The 18,988-nt window shown below is 37.9% G+C and overlaps 1 protein-coding gene across 2 annotated transcripts in view; it reads right to left on the minus strand.

Annotated features, from left to right (window-relative positions):
* Positions 1–18,988, minus strand: part of phkb (phosphorylase kinase, beta) — a 175,610-nt gene that overhangs the window by 14,879 nt on the left and 141,743 nt on the right. For both annotated transcript variants that reach the window (XM_030161068.1, XM_030161073.1), the window contains exons 18-24: positions 18,303–18,386; positions 16,347–16,451; positions 14,095–14,177; positions 12,499–12,589; positions 7,003–7,061; positions 6,587–6,749; positions 810–891 (exon numbers count right to left, since the gene is read on the minus strand). In XM_030161068.1, the coding sequence (XP_030016928.1) occupies positions 810–891; positions 6,587–6,749; positions 7,003–7,061; positions 12,499–12,589; positions 14,095–14,177; positions 16,347–16,451; positions 18,303–18,386 (667 nt within the window). The remainder of the gene's footprint in view (positions 1–809; positions 892–6,586; positions 6,750–7,002; positions 7,062–12,498; positions 12,590–14,094; positions 14,178–16,346; positions 16,452–18,302; positions 18,387–18,988) is intronic.

An 18,988-nucleotide genomic window follows, 5' to 3' on the forward strand; every position in this document is an offset into this window, starting at 1 on the left:
TTAACATGACAAAAGTCAAACAGTGATGCACGTCTGTGGTCAATTATGATTTGGTTTATGTTAATACCTGGCACATACAGGTATAAAACACATACCTGCCTCCATGTTTCTGATACAAAGACTAACAAGGTTCTATAGAATTAACCCATAAAGGCCCCGTGCTACTTTTGTGGCAGTTCCCAAATTAATTTTTCCTCTAGATTTAACCTTTCTTAAGTGATTTATTACCAATTTTTATCTTCTGTATTTTGCGTTTTTCTCAGTGAAAATCATGTATTTTCCTATTTTTAATTTACTGATCATGTAGATGTTCATAAAAGTGCAGATTAAAGTTGAAGGTTGCTATATTAGAAAGAAAACTAAAGAAAAAGTGACTTTTTCAGCAAAAATATCAAAAACTGAACATAAACACAACCATCTCCATCCACTATCATTGATCCAACTCCATGGGTTTTACTGGTGAATCAATGTTGTAGAAGATGATGGTGTTTCCACATTCACTACAGAGCCTCTGAACGTCCAAATGGGTCATATTTGATGACCATAAAGAGATGACAAACTGTATTTTACACCAATTATTTACATGGATTGATAGCTTTAGTGGTTCAGAAATAATTAAACATTTTAGATCAGGACGATTTAGGTCAGTGGTGGATGTTTGGGTCTTTATGGGTTAAAGTTAAAGTTGACCTAAACACACACATACATTTCTTTTCCATTAGATGAGGAAACTATATAAATTTCTCAGTAAGTTTCAACACATACTTTACAAAGTTGCTTACTTAGTCATCATAAAAGTGTGTGCTTACCGTCTTTAGTCAAGAAGTTTGGTCCCTCTCTTCGAAGAAGGATGCCTGCGAGCTGAGCCTGACTGGCCAAGCAATCACAGTCCTAGACAGACACAGGAGATGGTCAGCCTGATCATGCATGTACACATAAAACATGTATCTTATCTGTAGATATGTTTACAACATAGACACACAAACAACTTTCAGTGCAGACACACACTGCAAAAATCTGCAACATCCACCAACATGTTATGATGAAATAATAGTACGAACACTTTTTCTGCAATCCTGCAATTATGATAATAATAGCTAAGTTTGTACGGGATTGCCTCACCTAAATTTGACACAAGCATTAGTGTGCCTAAAATATGGAAAAGAAAGCATTTTCAACACAGCAGTTGAAGGTGGAGGAAACAAACAACAAAATATCTGTACAAATTAAATGGTAATCATCACTTGTTGTAAATAGCCACCCACACACTTAAATAAATTAAAGTCAAAAGTGAAGGACAACAGACAATCCAAACACACTGAAGATTAAAAATAGAGTTTTGGGAGGAAGATGAATAACACCTACATGTACTTTTCTGATGCAGAGGTTTTTCTTACTTTCAAAGCAATAAATAAACCAGTAAAACAGGGGGTCAAGTAGGGGATGAGTGGACCTTGAGGGGGTGCTGTGGGGCTCCCCCACTTAAAGTATCAGAGGAAGAAGGGCTTTTTAACCCTTAAAGACCAAAGCATCTACTGATCTTCATGGCCAGGCACCTACTTATCTGAAAGAGCTTTTAGTTCCATACAATCCATCTAGAGCACTACGCTCTCAACATGCAGACTTACTGGTGGTCCCTAGAATCTCCAAAAGTAGGATGGGGGCCAGTGCCTTCAGCTATCAAGCTCCACAATTGTGGAACCACCTCCCTGCCTCGGTCCGGGAGGCAGACACCCTCTCTATGTTTAACACTTTCAGTGCCATGGGCCGATTAAATCGGCTCTACGAAAACAACCTGTAAAGTGCCACGGGCCGATCAGATCGGCTTTGGAGAACACGCCACATTTGTGTACAAACAAACCGTCCACCCCCATTTCTTTCTCACATTTCGATGACATTCTTTCTGTGTCCCCCTTTTGAGACCAAGCAGACGGGAATTTGAGGTCACGGGGGGCGGCTGTGGACTCCGGGGGCTGTGGCGCCTTCTCTCACTGGGGTCCGCTCCTTTCTGGTGGGTGGGGGTCCCAGTTGGCCCTCTCCCACTAGTTGGGATGCGGGGCTGTGTTGCTGGTGCCGGCCGGGGTCGGCGGCTGCCTCCTGGTGCGGACGGCTCCCTGAGACAGCGCCTCCTAAATTGATGTTTTACTTTTACTTGTACATTTTTGTTCTGGTCTACCTGTGCTCAGTCAGTCTTCTTAAGTATGTGTGAGCTTGTGGGTTTGCATGTATATGTGTGTGTGTGCTGTGTAGTGTGTGTGCGGGTGAGTGGGTGGGTGTGGGTGGGGGGCGGTACTGATTTTTAAACTGATATGTAAAGCACTTTGTGCTACAGTTTTTAATGTATGAAAAGTGCTATATAAATAAAGATTATTATTATTATTATTATTATTATTATTATAAATTATGCAAATTACGATCAATAATGAATCGGCTGCGTCCGGTGCGTTTTGGATCTAATCAGCAATCGGTCGGATGTTACCGAGCGGTTTCCTGCAGGATTCTTCAAATATTATGAAAACGACGCGAAATACTGAAAAACGGCCAAATTCTGTGGCACTTTTAAGGCTTATTAGCCCCTTAACTGTCTGGCACTTAAAGAGTTAAGAGTAGGTTAAAAACGTTCCTTTTTGATGAATCTTACAGTTAGGGCAGCTCAGGCTGCTCTTAGTTCTGCTGCTATAGGCTTAGACTGCTGGGAGATTCATCTGGATACACTGAGCTCTTCTCTGCTCCTCTATGACCTCCTCTCTGCTCCTCTTTCTCCCTGACCTTTTCTCTCCTAATTTTCTCTTCTATTTACACCCCAGTGAATATATGTTACTGACTTGACTTCTTCCCTGGAGTCTCTGTGCTTTATCGCCTCACAGGTTTTCCCAGGATCATCACAGGTTTTCCCTGGATCCTCTCTGGACCTGCTGCTGTGGTCCTGCCTCTCTCCTCCTTCATCGTCATCACTCTCTTATCCATATAATGATAGTGCTTATTATATAGTTCCATAGATGTTCTAGTTCAGTTATCTGTGCCTCCACTGCATCCATGTGTCTCCCCCTATCTCCCCCCTTCTCCCCCAGTCTCTCTCTATCTCTATCGGTCTCTCTTTTCTCCTCCTTTACTCTCTCTCTTTAACCCCAACTGGTCAAGGCAGACGGCCATCCTCCACAGTCTGGGTCTGCTCAAGGTTTCTGCTGTTAAAGGGAAGTTTTTCCTTCCACTGTCACCAGTCACAAGTGTTTGCTCCTGGAGGATTCTGTTGGGTTTCTGTGAATTGGCTTAGAGTCTGGTTTTGACCAACTCTATATGTAAAGTGTCATGAGATAACTTTTGTTATGATTTGGCGCTATATAAAAAAAATTTGATTTGATTTGATCTGATCTGAACTGTTGATACACTAATCCTATCAATACATGTAAATAACTCAGGTAAAATTTCAGTTCTACAGCTTTTCATGGTCATCAGATATGACCCGTTTGGACATTCAGAAGTGCCATGATCTTCAGCAACACTGATTCAACAATAAAACCCCTGTAGTTTGATAAATGGCAGCAGTTGTAGACTGTTGTTTCATGTTAATGATGTATTTTGATGAAAAAGTCACATTTTCTTCAGTTTTCTCTGTTATGATATGATAACCTTCAAATTTACTCTGAGCTTTTATAAACATCTAACAGATCAGTAAGTGCAGAGGATAGTGTTAAAGTAAATTGAGATAAATGTAGAAAAAAAATCACTCAGAATTCTCCACATACATAGCTCTAGGTCTTAAAGGGTAACAATAATCAGCAAAAATGCCACTAAGATCAAAAATATGCATGAACTATTATACTAGTGTTCGCATCACTGTGTCTTGTCATTCATCTCAACATATATTTAATCTGTTTTTAACTGTATTTACCTGATTTCCATGCAAATTTGTTCACGTCCTAGTCAAGGCGTGATGGATTTGTCAAACTTCTGACCAACATGTGACCTAAAGTTGTGCTCTCAGTGGGGCTTGAGCTTTTTTCAGCTAGGTACAACTTGAGACTATCCAACTTTTAACTGGTAATGAATTGGGAGTGTTTAAATTTTGTTGTCCTTGTGAGACTGGATTGTTTTTGCTGGGTTGCAAAGTTGTGTTTAATGAGACACAGATGCTTTCAGTATCAGGGTGAACATAAAGCAGAAGATTAACCTTCTCCAAATCTCACAGGTAACAAAGTTTAGTCCCTGTCAGCCTGTTCCACCTCCCTCTAGTGTCCTCTACCTCAGTGTTTTACACAAGGACTGTAGTTTAATGGAGTAAAGGGTAAATTACCACATGGCTGTTCAGCTTCATAGGAAATATAAGGCTCTTTATACAACAACTGCACCAAGAGTTGTCACCTGGGAGATTCAAATTAAGTTCCTACAAGTTTTCAGTCGTCAGATGCAGAAAAAAAATTCAACGCATGTGGAGTTTAAACTAATAAAATCCGAGGCTTATTACAAATCAGTGCACACATATCAGCTGACTGAGAGACTCTGAACACAAAGCCATAATTGCTCTGTTCATATTAAATTAAGATTCGTCAAACAAAACCCAAATACTAAAAATACTGAGGTGAGCGATGGTACCAGCTCGATAAAAAATGTTGCGGTAAAAAAGTGGGTGAGTCAACAGGAGAGAACAGTGAGAGAATAGAGATAATCTTTCACACAAATACTGAGACAGACCTTAACTAATCCTCTGAGGAGGCGGCAGGTGGAGTTTTTAGACTAAGATAAATGACTTAGCGAGCAGAAACCAGAGGCTGTTTTAATTAAAAATTTAAATAACAAAAGACTGTTAAAATTTATCTTATAAATCATGAGCAAATGTTTAATATACTAATAAAACCCTGCTGCCTGTTTCACCCAGAGCAGTTTCCTTTCTGTCTGGGCCTGTTGTTCTCGTCACCGCCGTCTGCTCAGACAGTTGGGTGTCTCTCCTAATATGTGTAGACTTGTCTGACACTTCCTTTCACCTGTCACCTCGGTTAACGTGGCGACAAGGACGTGATCCATCACCAGCTCCTCTCTGCTGATGGAAGATGAGTGTTTTGCCACTGTCCCGCCTGCTCACACAAAATATGCTGCTATTTATACAGAAAGTGGAGCGGATTTTTTTTCCTATTACTTCCACAATCTGAGCAAATGACATTCCGCTAAGAGATTTTATCTGCAACACCTTGTAAATGGTTTTATTCATGTTTGAGCTGAAATTCTATCTATTTGTAATGCACATAAATTATCAAAAGACTGTATTTTGTATAGTGTCATACTTTATGCTTTCAATTTTGTCATTACAAATTTAATTTTGCTTGTTTTAGTAGGCTCATTTCTGTATTTTATATGCATTTTATATCCTCCTGAGACCCAGTAAGTAAAAGTTATTGGGGTTTTTTGTTTGTGTTTACATGAAATAATTGCCTTGATTGGAAACTGTATGATGCCACATATTTCAGATACATTTTTTTAAAAAAATTTAATGAAATGTCCTTTACAGTGGACAGTTTTTTGTTCTTTTTTCAATTAAAGCTGTGAAACTCTTGTCCACTACAGAGGACAAAAATGCATTGCTGGGTCTCAAGAGGATATTGGTAAATGTTTAACGATAAGAAGCTGGTATTGATTAAAAGACTTTTATGTAGTATTGACATTTTAAACTCTCAACAGCAAGTCTTACACCAGAACACACTTCGGACAACCAAAACCATCAACAAATCAATGCTGCGTATCCACAGACTGAATCACTCACTTAATAAAGTATAAAGGTCATTGTTTACACGCATCTCTATTATGGTATCATCAAGTTTTCTCCTTCAAACAACCACATATGGCTGGTTATTTTGACAGTCGGTTAAAATAACTCTACACCTTCTAATCTTCACATGCTGACTCAGCTGATAGTTTACATTATAGCTCTGTTAGCTTAGCGCTTAGCTCATTCAAATTATATATCACCTCCATTTTTTATACTGTTGGTGTTGCCAATAGCTGAATTAAACACCTGTTAGGAATCGTCCAAACTAGGTCACAACTGTCATAGTTTAGTCTGCATCGTGGATCAATGAGTGGCAAAGTTAGCAAATGTGATAACATCCCATAATAACTTTATACCTTCATAAGCCTCATAATCAAACTCACCTATGTAAAAGGAAAGCTGGGATTTCCACAGTGCTTCTAGCTTTTATCACTTTGTCACTTTCTTTGACTCTAAAAGTTATACTAGCACCTATTAATTTTAGGTTATTAAAAAAAAAATAAAAAAAAATACTACATATAGTCCCTTTAATCAACACAAGCATTATTAATGTTACAATTCTAATTGAGAAACACATTTTGAACAGTTCAGTTTATTTCCAATTGCTAATTTGGCAATTTTTACCTTTTTAAAAAAACATGTTCTGTAAAGTGAAATGGGACATAAGAGGAGCGAGAACCAAATCTGGATTCAAAACAGGGAGTGCAACAGACCCTTAGACCGCCACCATGCCTTAAATGGGTTGCCGATAAGTCTAAAGAAACAAAAAACTCAGCTACAACATGCATTTATGAATGCTCTTTTTGCTAGAGCTAATCCACTCACGTGGAACTTCTGCATGATTTCATGAGTGGGTTTGTTCAACCATTCGTCCACGTTGATCTCGGGCTGCTGCTCCATTTCTGAGGCGTTGGGTGTACTCATCTGTCTTTTCACCTTGGAGTGTTTCGGCAGCTCCAGCTCCTCAAAGCTCTTAAACTCTGGGATCCTTCACACACACACACACACACACACACACACACACACACACACACACACACACACGCACACACACACACACATTAAATATTACGAATGTATTACCAGAAACTTTCAGTGGTGGTGAATTAATCATCAAACTGCATAAACAAAATCTAATCAGCTGTTGTATCTGTTCAACTATGAAAATCCTAACTGAGATACATGTGTTGAAAAGCGCTGACCTCTGCCAAATCAAGCATTAAATAAGAAGAATCTCTTACTCTGCCTCATTGACACGTAGGAAGTCAAGCTGCTCCACCACAGCTCCAGATATTAGAGTCTGAAATGTTCAAAGAAAGAAAGGAAGAAAGAAAGAAAGAGACGCATTAAATGATTTGCACAAAATTGCATACTATTTTCAGTGAAATGCACAAAAAATTTTGCAGTATGAGAGTAAGAAATTTGCCAACAAATATGAAAAAGGTGCAGAAATACACAAAAGCTGGAGAAATCCCTAAGGGGAGACACTTTGCAAATAACTATTTCAGTAATGGTGTTCATTAAAAACAACACGAGGAGTAGTAAGGTGTGAACTATTTCAGATGTGACAAATGTGTACAGCTGCAGGAACAATCGTCTAACATAGTAATGCGATGATAAAAGTTTGTGTCTTAGAAAAAAGCGGAGCTGTGTGGGAGTAAAAAAACGCAGTTCAATATATATTGCTCCTGTGGTCTAAATGCAATATTAACCATTCCAACTGAAGTTAACTCCAAAAAACAAAAATAAGAGGCGTAGGAGAGGAGGAACCCCGCTCCCCATAACAATGAGATGATGAAGAGGAGAAGCGTTTCAAAGCTGCAGAAGTTAGCTGTGAAGTGAATAACAAATAGGCAAAGGGAAAAGGGATCTTTGACAAAAAAATAAAAAAATAAAAATGTGGGATCATATGAGAGAGAAATCTCTGCTGAATAACACAAACGCTCTGGGAGAGAAGTTGGGGTTGAGAAGCCTGTCATAAGTTTGAAAAAGCAGTTAGTTAAAGTTACCAATGTGAAAATATCGGTTCCTATGAGAGCCACCTGGGTCTTACTTTGTGTCATCACAGTGTCTATTTTCAAACACTTTAACTTGACTTTAGCTGAGTTCAGTCAAATATTCCTTCAGATAGTTTCAGATTTACTGCCCATCGAGCAAAACAAAGTGAATTTAATTTTATTAATTTAGATTTTTGCTGTTACAAGGCACTGCATGTCTACCAAGGACACATGTGGGTAACCACATGACCCCTTTTCTGTAATACATCTGAACAGAACTGGCTCCTATAACTAACAAGTGTTTAGGTTACGTTTAACAGCTAATGTAAGTGGACTATTTACAGAGAAGATGCTTTTTTTTTACTGGTTGCACCTATATTGTACAGGGTGAGTCAGAAAAAACGCTCTTTCCATTTAAAGAAATTGTACTGCTAAAACGGAAACACTGATTTTTCTTTTGACCATACAGTCATATTGATGTGGTTATTGAGCATGTCTGGTGATGTAGTCATAGATTTATTGCATTGCATAAGAGAGAGAAGGTCCATTGTTTATTGGGCACTGAAATACCTGCCAACACAATGTATGCCACAGTGAACAAACTTGAAATTGACAACAATTACAGGAGTTGGGGCTTTGCTTTCACACTCAGGACATAGGCCTACATGACAGTGCCCAGGGAGTTTTCATCATGGCAAGACCACAGCGATTGCAGGTATTATTTCCTCATCGAGTTGTCTGTTTGGGTCAGGAGAGAGAGTGGCCACCTAGATCCCCGGACTTGACCCCCCTTGATTTTTTCTTGTGGGGGTATCTTAAAAACCGTGTGTATCAGACTGTTCCACAAACTCTTCAGGAACTCCGAAATCGCATCACGGCTGAAATCCAAGCCCTACGACGAACACGAATGGCGAGAAGAGCTGTGTTAGAGATGCGACAACGAGCACAGATTTGCATCAATCTGAATGGCAGCCAGGTTGAAGGTCGTGCCGGACGACTTCGTTGAGACAAAACATTTGATGGCGAGTAAACATGCTGTAATGGTTGACAATTTCAATTTCATTCACAGTGGCATAAACTGTGTTGGCAGATATTTCGGTGCACAATAAACAATGGACATTCCCTCTGTTATGCTATGCCATAAATCAATGATTCAATCGCCAGACATGCTCAATAACCACATCAATATGACTGTATAATCAAAAGAAAAATAAGCATTTCCATTTCAGTGGTACAATTTCTTTAAATGAAAAGAGCGTTTTTTCTGACTCACCCTGTACAGATGGTGAAAGTCTGTGTGAATCACAGGAAAAACAAGAAGGTGGGCTTTTGTTTTGGGACTCTGCTGTATCTTCAGTTTTTGGATCTAGCGCAGTACTGTGAAACTTTTCTTGTGTGATATGGATAAATTAAGATTTATACTCGACAGTCATCAACAGGATGAAGTTACTGAGCCTCCGCCAGCTGGGACTGGCAACATAAATGCTGACGGGGTGATCAAGGTCCTCAAGCGAAGCCGTGTTTTATACTAATTTAAAGGTCCAGTAGGATTTAAAGGGATTTAGGACTTAATTACAGAAATGGATTTTAACATCCACAATTAAACTTTTATAAGTGTATGATCAGCTGAAAATATGAATTGTTTTTACCTCACAATGACCCGTTCTATCTACAGAGGGAGACAGTTGCCTTTTACAGTCTTTTAGGTAATGTCTGCATAACTGACACCTACTAAGCATGGACTGTTATCTAATAGCTAAAAAGCCCACAACAGACAAAAGAAACACAGACTCTTAAAAGGTCCATTCAGAACTTTTGTGACCATTGTAAGGGTGGGTGGAGGTGAAGGTGGACCGGCGCAATCTGAATTGTAACCACTAGAAATCGCACAATACTTTACAGTGAATCATTCAAAGCTGCTCACACCTTGTCAGACCTTTATAAAGTGGATCTCTGTGGTGCAGATGTACTATTAATGCACCGTGATATTCTAATGTGCAGGAGCTGCTCTACAATAAGTCTGTATATTAGATCATGTTAGAAGTTCTGTGTTTCCTCCTTTGCTAAGCTTTTTCATACATCCCCTCAACTCAAAGAAGGGGGATTAGGACCTTGTTGAAGATAAACAAAAAAAACAAAAAAACATCAACAATAACATCTTATTATTTTGAGAAAAACATCCTAATAAATTAAACAACAAATAAAATAATAAAAGTTATAATCCTACGGGTAAAAATTCGTAGTTTTCTGAGAAAAAAATATAACAGTCGAAATTATAAGCTGAACCCCAGAAGCTCAGTCTGTGAATATCTCAGTCCAAAAGACAGATTATTAATTTATTTTTATTTTGTACTAAACAGTAATTTAAGTGATTCCTCGCATTCTTTACTTTATCACAAGCAGCAGATCACTTCTCTGAAATTTCCCCTTGTTTATGAGTCTATTCTCTTAAGATTATGACTTTCTTCTCATGACATTATAACTTTTTTTCCCCACAATATTTTACAACTGTATTCTTGCACATAATACTTTTTTGTCAAATACTGAAAATTTAGTTTCATAATATGACTTTATTCTCAAGGCATCATTTTTTTTTTTAAATCTTCAGTGTGTTTCCAATCCTCCTGCATACAGTATGGTACCATCTACTGTAATATAATGCATGAAATCATTAGCTTATGTAAATACTGTGCCATTTCTTTATAGTAACTAGTCCTTTCCATTGGTCAAACAATGGAATTTTAATCTTATAATTTGCTGTTGTCATACTTAGTGGTGGGCAAAATGCCTTAAATCTTTCATCACAATAAAGAGTTTATGTTGTGAGGCAATGATAAAAACAACACAGCGTAATCAGAGGATGTGTTTTTCTACATATGATGTGATGGTTATGCATTGTTTATATATTAAACATATGCTATTTTTCTACATGATATACGATATATGATATATGATAGCACAGCCTTGGTTATACTAATGCATTTTTACACAAACCACAAATATCCTTAGCCCAAATAATTCCCATTTCCAGGCTCAAGCTGTTCTACCTTTACTAGGGAAACAAAAGGAGCATCTCTTCTAAATCACATTTGACACAGCAAGGTCAGAGCACAAATAAACAGTGACACTGCTATTGAAATAAGAGAGGACAACAGATTAAGGGATGTGAAACTTTAGTTGGTTCCCTGTGGAAATACTGAATCTTTGAAAGAAAACTTATTGTAACATTTGTAACAGCAAGCCATTGTTTATTTGGAGAGATGGCTGTAACAGAGGAAGCAGGAGAGAGGTGGGGCCTCCACTGTGACACAAGTTAACAATACACAGGGTTTAATTTTGTTGGGTGTAACAGGGGTAGTGGTGGAACAATGGTGGTAATCATATCATTCTGGGTGTTTGACTCCAGTAATCAGTGCGGTCACATATCAAGTGTGGTGCTGGCAACAGATGATTAATCACAGACATGTACACTTAAAGACAGACTACAAACAGCCAATAGCCAGGAACGGGTACAGGTAACAAACTACCTAGTCGCAGGGGTCACCAACCCTGGTCCTGGAGAGCCACTATCCTGCATGTTTTAGATGTATCCTTCTTCCAACACACCTGATTCAAATGACAAACCTATCATCAAGCTCTGCAGAAGCCTGATAATGACCGTCAGGTGTGCTGGAAAAGCGAAACATCTAAAACATGCAGGATAGTAGCTCTCAAAGACCAGAGTTGGTGACCCCTGGTAGTGTGTGAAAATAAGTTAACAGAAGCAATATCACAGGTCATTATTTCGGCACGAGCAGGTCTAATTTTCTAATAATTGTAGTATATAGTAAATAGATATAGTTTAATTTTTATTGGACTGTCTTTTCTATGTAGCACTTTGAGATTCCACTGAATGAAAAGTGCTTTATAAATGCAATTTATTATTATTATTATTATTATTATATTATTAATAATTATAATTAAAGTTATTATTCTGTTCAATTAATGTGTTGCTTTGATGTTTTCATCTAAGACAAACTGAGCTCCATTCCTTCGGCTCAACTATGGTGCTGTTAAAAAACATAGAAGAAGTAAAGGATAAATATTAGCAGAAATCTAAATACTGAGATTAGTGTCAAGTCTTAAGGTTTAGTGTCTTTTTAAAGGTTTACACGGTTTATAAGATGTTATCGGAACAGTGACAGCATTGTCCAAGAGACTTAACTGTCCAGTAGCAAAATATTTTAGAAGTTTTTACCTGCTTTATTTATTAATTTTTTTTTTTTTTACTGTATCTGCTCCAGAGCATTTAGGTGTGCAGAATAAGGTGAGTCATCATCATGGTACAGAAAACCCAGGGTTAAATCAGAAGATACCTCACAAACCCCTTAAATCCTGCTTCATGTTATACTGTAAGCCCCATATGTTCCCAATGACGGCTCCTACAGAAAATACAAAGACAAGTGGAATAACACTGATCCTGATGGAAGTAATAATGCAGACAATATCACAACAAAATCTATTTTCAGTAGGTCTGGTGGTTACATACACTGTTGCCCATCACGTTATATTTTTACCTCTTCTCATGTGAGAGGTAAGAACTGTATTTGTGCTTGTGACAATTCTTGGTAAATAAAGTGTGACTGGGATTATGTATGAAGTCAAGTATGGAATCACTGCACCTGGTAAGAGCTAATTACTGATACGTATAAATAGGAAGAAAAAGAGTGTATTAATTAATAACCTGATCCAGTTACAAACCTGAAGTCTGTCAACATGAACCTTGACCCCGCCAATGTTTCCTTTCTTGAAAGATGCCAACATGTCCAGGACAGGGTTGAAGCGGCTCCCCCTGGTGAGACAGAGAAAGATATGTGTATTAACCCTTAGAGGTCTGAGCCTTTTTTGGCTGTTTTTGAGTACTTCTGATTTTGCCTTTATATACTATATAAAGAAATGTTTATTGTACCCATGTCTAGTATCTTTTTTTTTTAGCACAACTTCATCTATCTCATCTGCCTGTTATTTTTTCACTTTAACCTACTATATCAACACAAAAGGCCAAAAAACAAACAAAAAATATAAAATCTGTTTTGAAAAATTTATAACATGTATCGCATAAATAACACAAAGATGCTTAATGAACTTTTTCAAAGATTTTAAAAGTGAATATTGGTTCCAAATAATAGGCATATAAAATCAAATTGTAATAAATTAAAACAATACTCAAATATTTGGCATAAAAATATATCTTTACATAGGTGTTTTCTCAAACTCGCCCCTCCCCGGTCCTCCCGGTTTCTGCATCCGATTCAGGTGGGGTCATTCTCACCCTTACCTGCTATGCTAATGCAGTCTGTGGATTAGAATCCACAGATTCGGCCATTTTAAAAAAGGACAAAAAATGACAAAGATATGGTAAGAAATATAACGCCCACCCACCTCATTTTCATAATTCTATTCATATTTGTTTGCTCTGAGTTCAAACTGTCATATCTCCAGTTGTATTTGCTCTATCAACATCAAATAAAAAGTGGGAGTGTTTCAAGTCCACACTTTCGAATGCAATTGTCCCCAGTGGTCTTCATGACTTCCGACGCTACGACATTTAGAAAATGTCATGTGAGTCACGGAGCTGTGACCATGGACCTCTAAGGGTAAAAATAGTTTTGCTTGTGTTTTTAAAAATATTTTTTATATGCATAGCCCAGTGAACTGAATCTGTCCAATTACCTGCCAAATATGAACGCAATATCAATATCACAAATGCATAAAATCATCACCCCAGACATTTCACAAGTAATATATCAGTTCATTTCAGCCAAGCCTTCATAGCTTTATTTGGCCACTGTATCCATTTATACAGGTTAGCACCCCGATCAATAGCAAACTAATGACTATTGAGTTGTTTCTATGGGAGCCCACTGACTCATTCCAGATGCTGTAGTGCCACCGTTTAAGTGTTTGTAGCACGTTTAACATACGGCTCCCCAGATAATGGTTAATACTGCTATAATCAGCCCACCAGCCCCGCCGCAGTGATACAAATGAGAAACATTATCACCCAATCAGCGAGAAAACACTGTCCCACCTTCCTACTACAAAGACAAATCGCACACACAGGGGGTAAAGAGGTCTGAGAACAGAGAGAAATATGAGATTGAAAAAAACTCAACTACTGCGAATTGGACTCAGACTGTCAAAGACATTACAATGCGATTTCAGACCAGTATGAGACAGAAAAACAGAAACAGGTTGATGTATGGAGAGATGGGATGAGGCAGAATGCTCTAAGAAAGCAATCAGAGGAGACGGAAGAAAAAATAAAAGAGCTATTATGGGGTGTGTGTATTTTACTTGATGTTATCTTCCCGGATGAGGACCAGGAAAAGTGGACGTCCCTGCATCTTCCAGCACTGTTTGATGAACTGCAGGGCGTTCTGTACATGAAGACACAAAACAGACACTGTTATAGATGCGACAAAGATTTCACTGAAGCCCAAAAGGAAATTTATAACTTAATTAAGGTTAATGTTGCAAATAATTCATTCTATTCCTTTTTTACAGTAAACAGACAGTAAATAAACATCACAGTGTTCCAGTGCATTAGGTTAGCTATTCCAACAATTATCACTTATTTCTGTTGAATAATTAATCATTTCAGTAAGATTCAACCTCATATCGTATTTAAAGATGTAATATTTAGAAACAACTATTTACATTGAAGAACTGTATGTGTGTGTAAAGATACAGTTAAAGCAAAACAATGAATGTCAAACTCATTTCAGTCCAGGGGCCACATAAGAGCCCAGTTTGACCTCAAATTGGCTGGACCAGTACGTTTTTTTTTTTTTAGTTTTTTTTTTTAAACTTGTCTTGTCCAGCATCATAACAGCAGAATGGTAGTCTGGCTGCCTTTTTGTGCCGAACAAATTTGCTTTGCCAAGGGAGACTTCATAAAGTATATGAGGCTCCCCTTGATATTCTGCTGTCTTTTATTATGAGCTGTTTTAAACCACATTTCGATGCTGGACCTGACATGGAGCAACAGGGGGGAGGAGAAGAAAGGGGGACAAATGAAATAATAGCATAATGATTTAGAAATAATGATAACTTCAAATAGTTCTTGTTGTTTTAGTTCAAAAAAAGTCAAATTACAATACGAAAATGTTTGCATTTACAAACTATTCTTTTACAAAAAAAATGTGAAAACCTGAAGATCCATGAACCTGAAATTTTTGAAGAATAATAAGTGCAATTTTAATAGTATTATGCCTCAGTTTATGTGCATTACAACTTACAGATTGCAATCGATCTACAACTGTACAAAACATTTAATAACAAGCATCTGGAACTGAAAAATATAACATTTAACTTCATGACCACAACAACTTGTCAAGATTCAGAGACACCCTTCTGTCTTCTGTGTAATTTTTGCACTTTGCAAATTCATCCTGTGGACCGGATCAAACCCTCTGGTGGGCTCATTTTGGCCTGCGGGACACATTTTTAAACTGACACCTGTGAGAACAATCAGTTTCATTTCAGTTCAAAGACTTTTAAGTTCAACTTTATTTGGATTTTGTTTCTATGCCCTGCATCTGTTTTACTGTCTATATTTGACTACGATTTTGCTGAAATCCCTGGAGCTCATCATAGACATAAGGACATTCTACTGCTTACATATAACGATACTTTGCATAGTTCTTTAATCAACCCCTCTGTGAAAATGCACTGCCTGACCAACGAACACATTATGCATCTTATAGGAATTAAGACACTCCATGTAAACAATACTGATTTGCTTGTTCTTGTTGTATTCCCTACCTCTCCAAATCAGTTTTTATCCGACCTTGTAAACAAAACATGTCACTTAGTAACTACGAGATCAGTAGTTATTTCAGTCATACAGCACAGAAAAATAATTAGAGAGGATGGTGAAGATCCCCCTCTGCAACTGACCCAAGAAGAACCTTTTCATGTTTGTAGATATTTTCTTTTTGGTTGATTGCGACATATTACTGATATTGTTTTATTGTCTTACCAACTTGCCCTCTACTGTTTTTATCATCATTGTTTATTCAAGTTTCTTGCTGTGATTCAATTAATTAATACGGTTTTATGGTTTACTGAGCTGTCTTTTTATTGCTTTTATCATTACTGTTTAGGCAAGTGTTGCTCTGCTATGTTGTAAATGAGGCAGATACTTCTGTATACTCCAGGATAAAACAAAGGTTGAATGAATAAATATGTGATTATAGAGTGAGTGATTATTCAGGTGCAGGAAGCATGTGTCAAATTACTAACTAAGCTGGAATTTATTATGTATGCTCTCAGACACAGTCATCATTAAACTGTCCAAAAGCAAAATATAGATTTCTTAGTTTAGAAAAAAAGACAAAATTACTGGACTCAGGCAGGCTGTCCCATTCTGTGTATATTACATTTATTCTATTTGGTGAGATGAATAAAGTGAGTTTGCATTCACACACAGTAGCTTATGTCTTTAGACCAGGAGAAGCATTTGCACCTCAGTTCTTTAAGTTCAGTGGGCTAATAAAAAGTGATTAGCGGTGGAGTCAAGCTCTATGAGTGTGACCCTGGCTTACCTTAATGTCATCAATCAGCAGCATGACATCTTGGGACAAGTAAAAGTCACTTAGATCAAATACTATTGGGTAGCACACCACCGTCTTGCCCAGGATACGATAAATCTAGATGGAGGGACACACACGCACACACAAAGTATTGCATTACAAGACGGATGGCTCAACAGTAGCCACGTATACATTATTCTGGGCAGTGCATAAAACAAGCTATCAATCCTCAGATAGAGGCAACGCACAGAGACAACCACTCCTGATAACACACGCACACACATATACGCTATGTACACACAAATGATACAAAGCTCCTTTTTGCACATAGAGAACGTCACAGGCACACACAAATGGGCAGACACACTGATGATGATAATGTCCTCTGGCAGTCTGCCATCTCCCCCATAAATGTTCCATTATAATATTGTCTTAGCAATGCATTTGGAGCCATAATTCATTTGTTTGGCAGTGTCTTTGTTTGAAAAATCTGCTTCAGCTCAACTCTTTTGGTCGAGCTGTGACCTTCATTTGCAGGGGGGGAAACCGCAAACACCATCGCCATTTGGAGACGCACACTCACAAACCCACATAATTCTGGTAAGCAAACACAGTGCATATTAAAATGCAAGAAATCCAGAGAATAAAGAGCTAAATCTATTCAGTATTCACCAATACACATTGTATGTCTGATAAAGAGAACTTTTACTACTAAATATTTTTCTGAACAGCAATCCATTCCTCAGAGCTCTAAGAAATGTATGCGGATCGATATGTGGGAGGTGTGATAGCTGTCACCTATGACCTGTGCAGCAGGGTTACATGCATGTGAGTGTATATATTTATTTATTTATTTATTTATTTTCACTTAAGTTTTTATTGAACATTTTTTATAGATATATTTGACAAAACAATAAAAAACTAACAAACCAATATTGCTTGGGTACATTACAAATATTTCAATACATTTACATACATTATCCAGTCTTTCCACCATTCTGAGCTGTGTAAACAGTCCATTTATTCCACTTTTTGTCCATTTGAGCTTCCTGTAGTTGCAATCTGTGAGTCACCCTTTCCATTGTATATATTCCATCAATAATTGTGATCCACTGGTCCTGTGTTGGTGGTTCTGTCCTTCCCCAGTTCCTTGTAATAGCTTTTTTGCAAGCCACTAAAAGTACAGTATCTTAACCAAGTATATGTTGCTTCTCGCTACATTTCCATCAGATAAGTTACAAAATACAGTACATCACAACATATTGGAATCTCATACCCCATTATTTGTTTTAGTACTCAACACATCATTTCCCAAAACCCAATTATTTTATCACATTTCCAAAAAACATGTGTGTGATCTACATGAATTCTCCACATTCCCTCCAAGATTTCTGCTGTCTGTTTAACTGCTTAATTTTCTTCTTAGGTGTAATAAAGAAACGCACCAGATTTTTCCAGGTGAACTCCCTCCAGATCCACGAATTAGTGGATGTTTGGTGTATCTTCCACATATTAAGCCAGTCACCATCTGTAATTTCCACACTGAGGTCCCTCTCCCATTTTTCTTTTATATTTTTACCTCTGCCAAGGAGGTTATGTTTTTGCCGGCGTTGGTTTGTCTGTCTGTCTGTCCGTGTGCAAGATAACTTAAAAAGTTTGGATTTGGATGAAAATTTCAGGAAATGTTGATACTGGCACAAGGAACAAATGATTAAATTTAGGTGGTGATCGGGGGGGGGGGCACTGATCTGCCTTGGCAGAGGTCTGCGCTCTCTGAGTGCTTTTCTAGTTGGTTGAGTTTTTGTCATGTGAGTTGAACTCATGATAGATTGTTAAAATTATTCTTGATTTACTTTCCTTATATGAATTGATAATGATTTGGATCACACTGTTCACTTCCCTGAGTGTATATATTTATTTACGTAAAATATGTGCACATGTGGAGGTGTGTTTGCTAATTCACAATACCTTGCAGGTCCCAATGCAGCCTACTGGCCTATCTGGACGCCCACTCAACCCCAGCTTTTTATTGATGGCGAGGAAGCGGTACGCCTGCAGAAAGACAGGCAGACATTCACACACAGACACAAGTTAATACTTATTCTTGAACATAGCACTCACATTGCTCATGATTATATTGCTAACCTTTACGATTTCAGGGGAAAAAAAACACATCTTTATCAGTACATTTCACTGGTATCTTATCAGTGCTGAGATTAAAACACCCCCTTTGATTTGAAAATGTCACACAGCACAGTTCCATTCCCAGCATAATGAAAGTGGAAGCCCGTCATGTGTCTGTCCCACTAAAACATTTCTGTTGTTGCAAGCTGAAATCACCTCCATACGGCAGAACCACCTTCTGATATTAGCTCTGTGTGAAGTTATGAGACGTGGCGATAATGAAAGGTCCCTGTGCTGCCATCAGCGGTGTGCTTAGAAGATCCAAGCATACCCACGGGCACTGGAGCTGATAACACTGTTGTTCTGAGATTCGGAGACTCATAAGAAAGACACGAAGACCTTGCTGAGCCCTAATTAGAATAAATAAACGACAGCATGCCGTCCAATACCATCACACCAAGCCACTTTGCATATTAAACAACGCAAAAAGTATCAGCTTAAAAGTCAACTGGTATACTAGGCAACAGTTG

Source organism: Sphaeramia orbicularis, chromosome 3 (assembly GCF_902148855.1).
Source record: "Sphaeramia orbicularis chromosome 3, fSphaOr1.1, whole genome shotgun sequence".
Taxonomy (NCBI): domain Eukaryota; kingdom Metazoa; phylum Chordata; class Actinopteri; order Kurtiformes; family Apogonidae; genus Sphaeramia; species Sphaeramia orbicularis.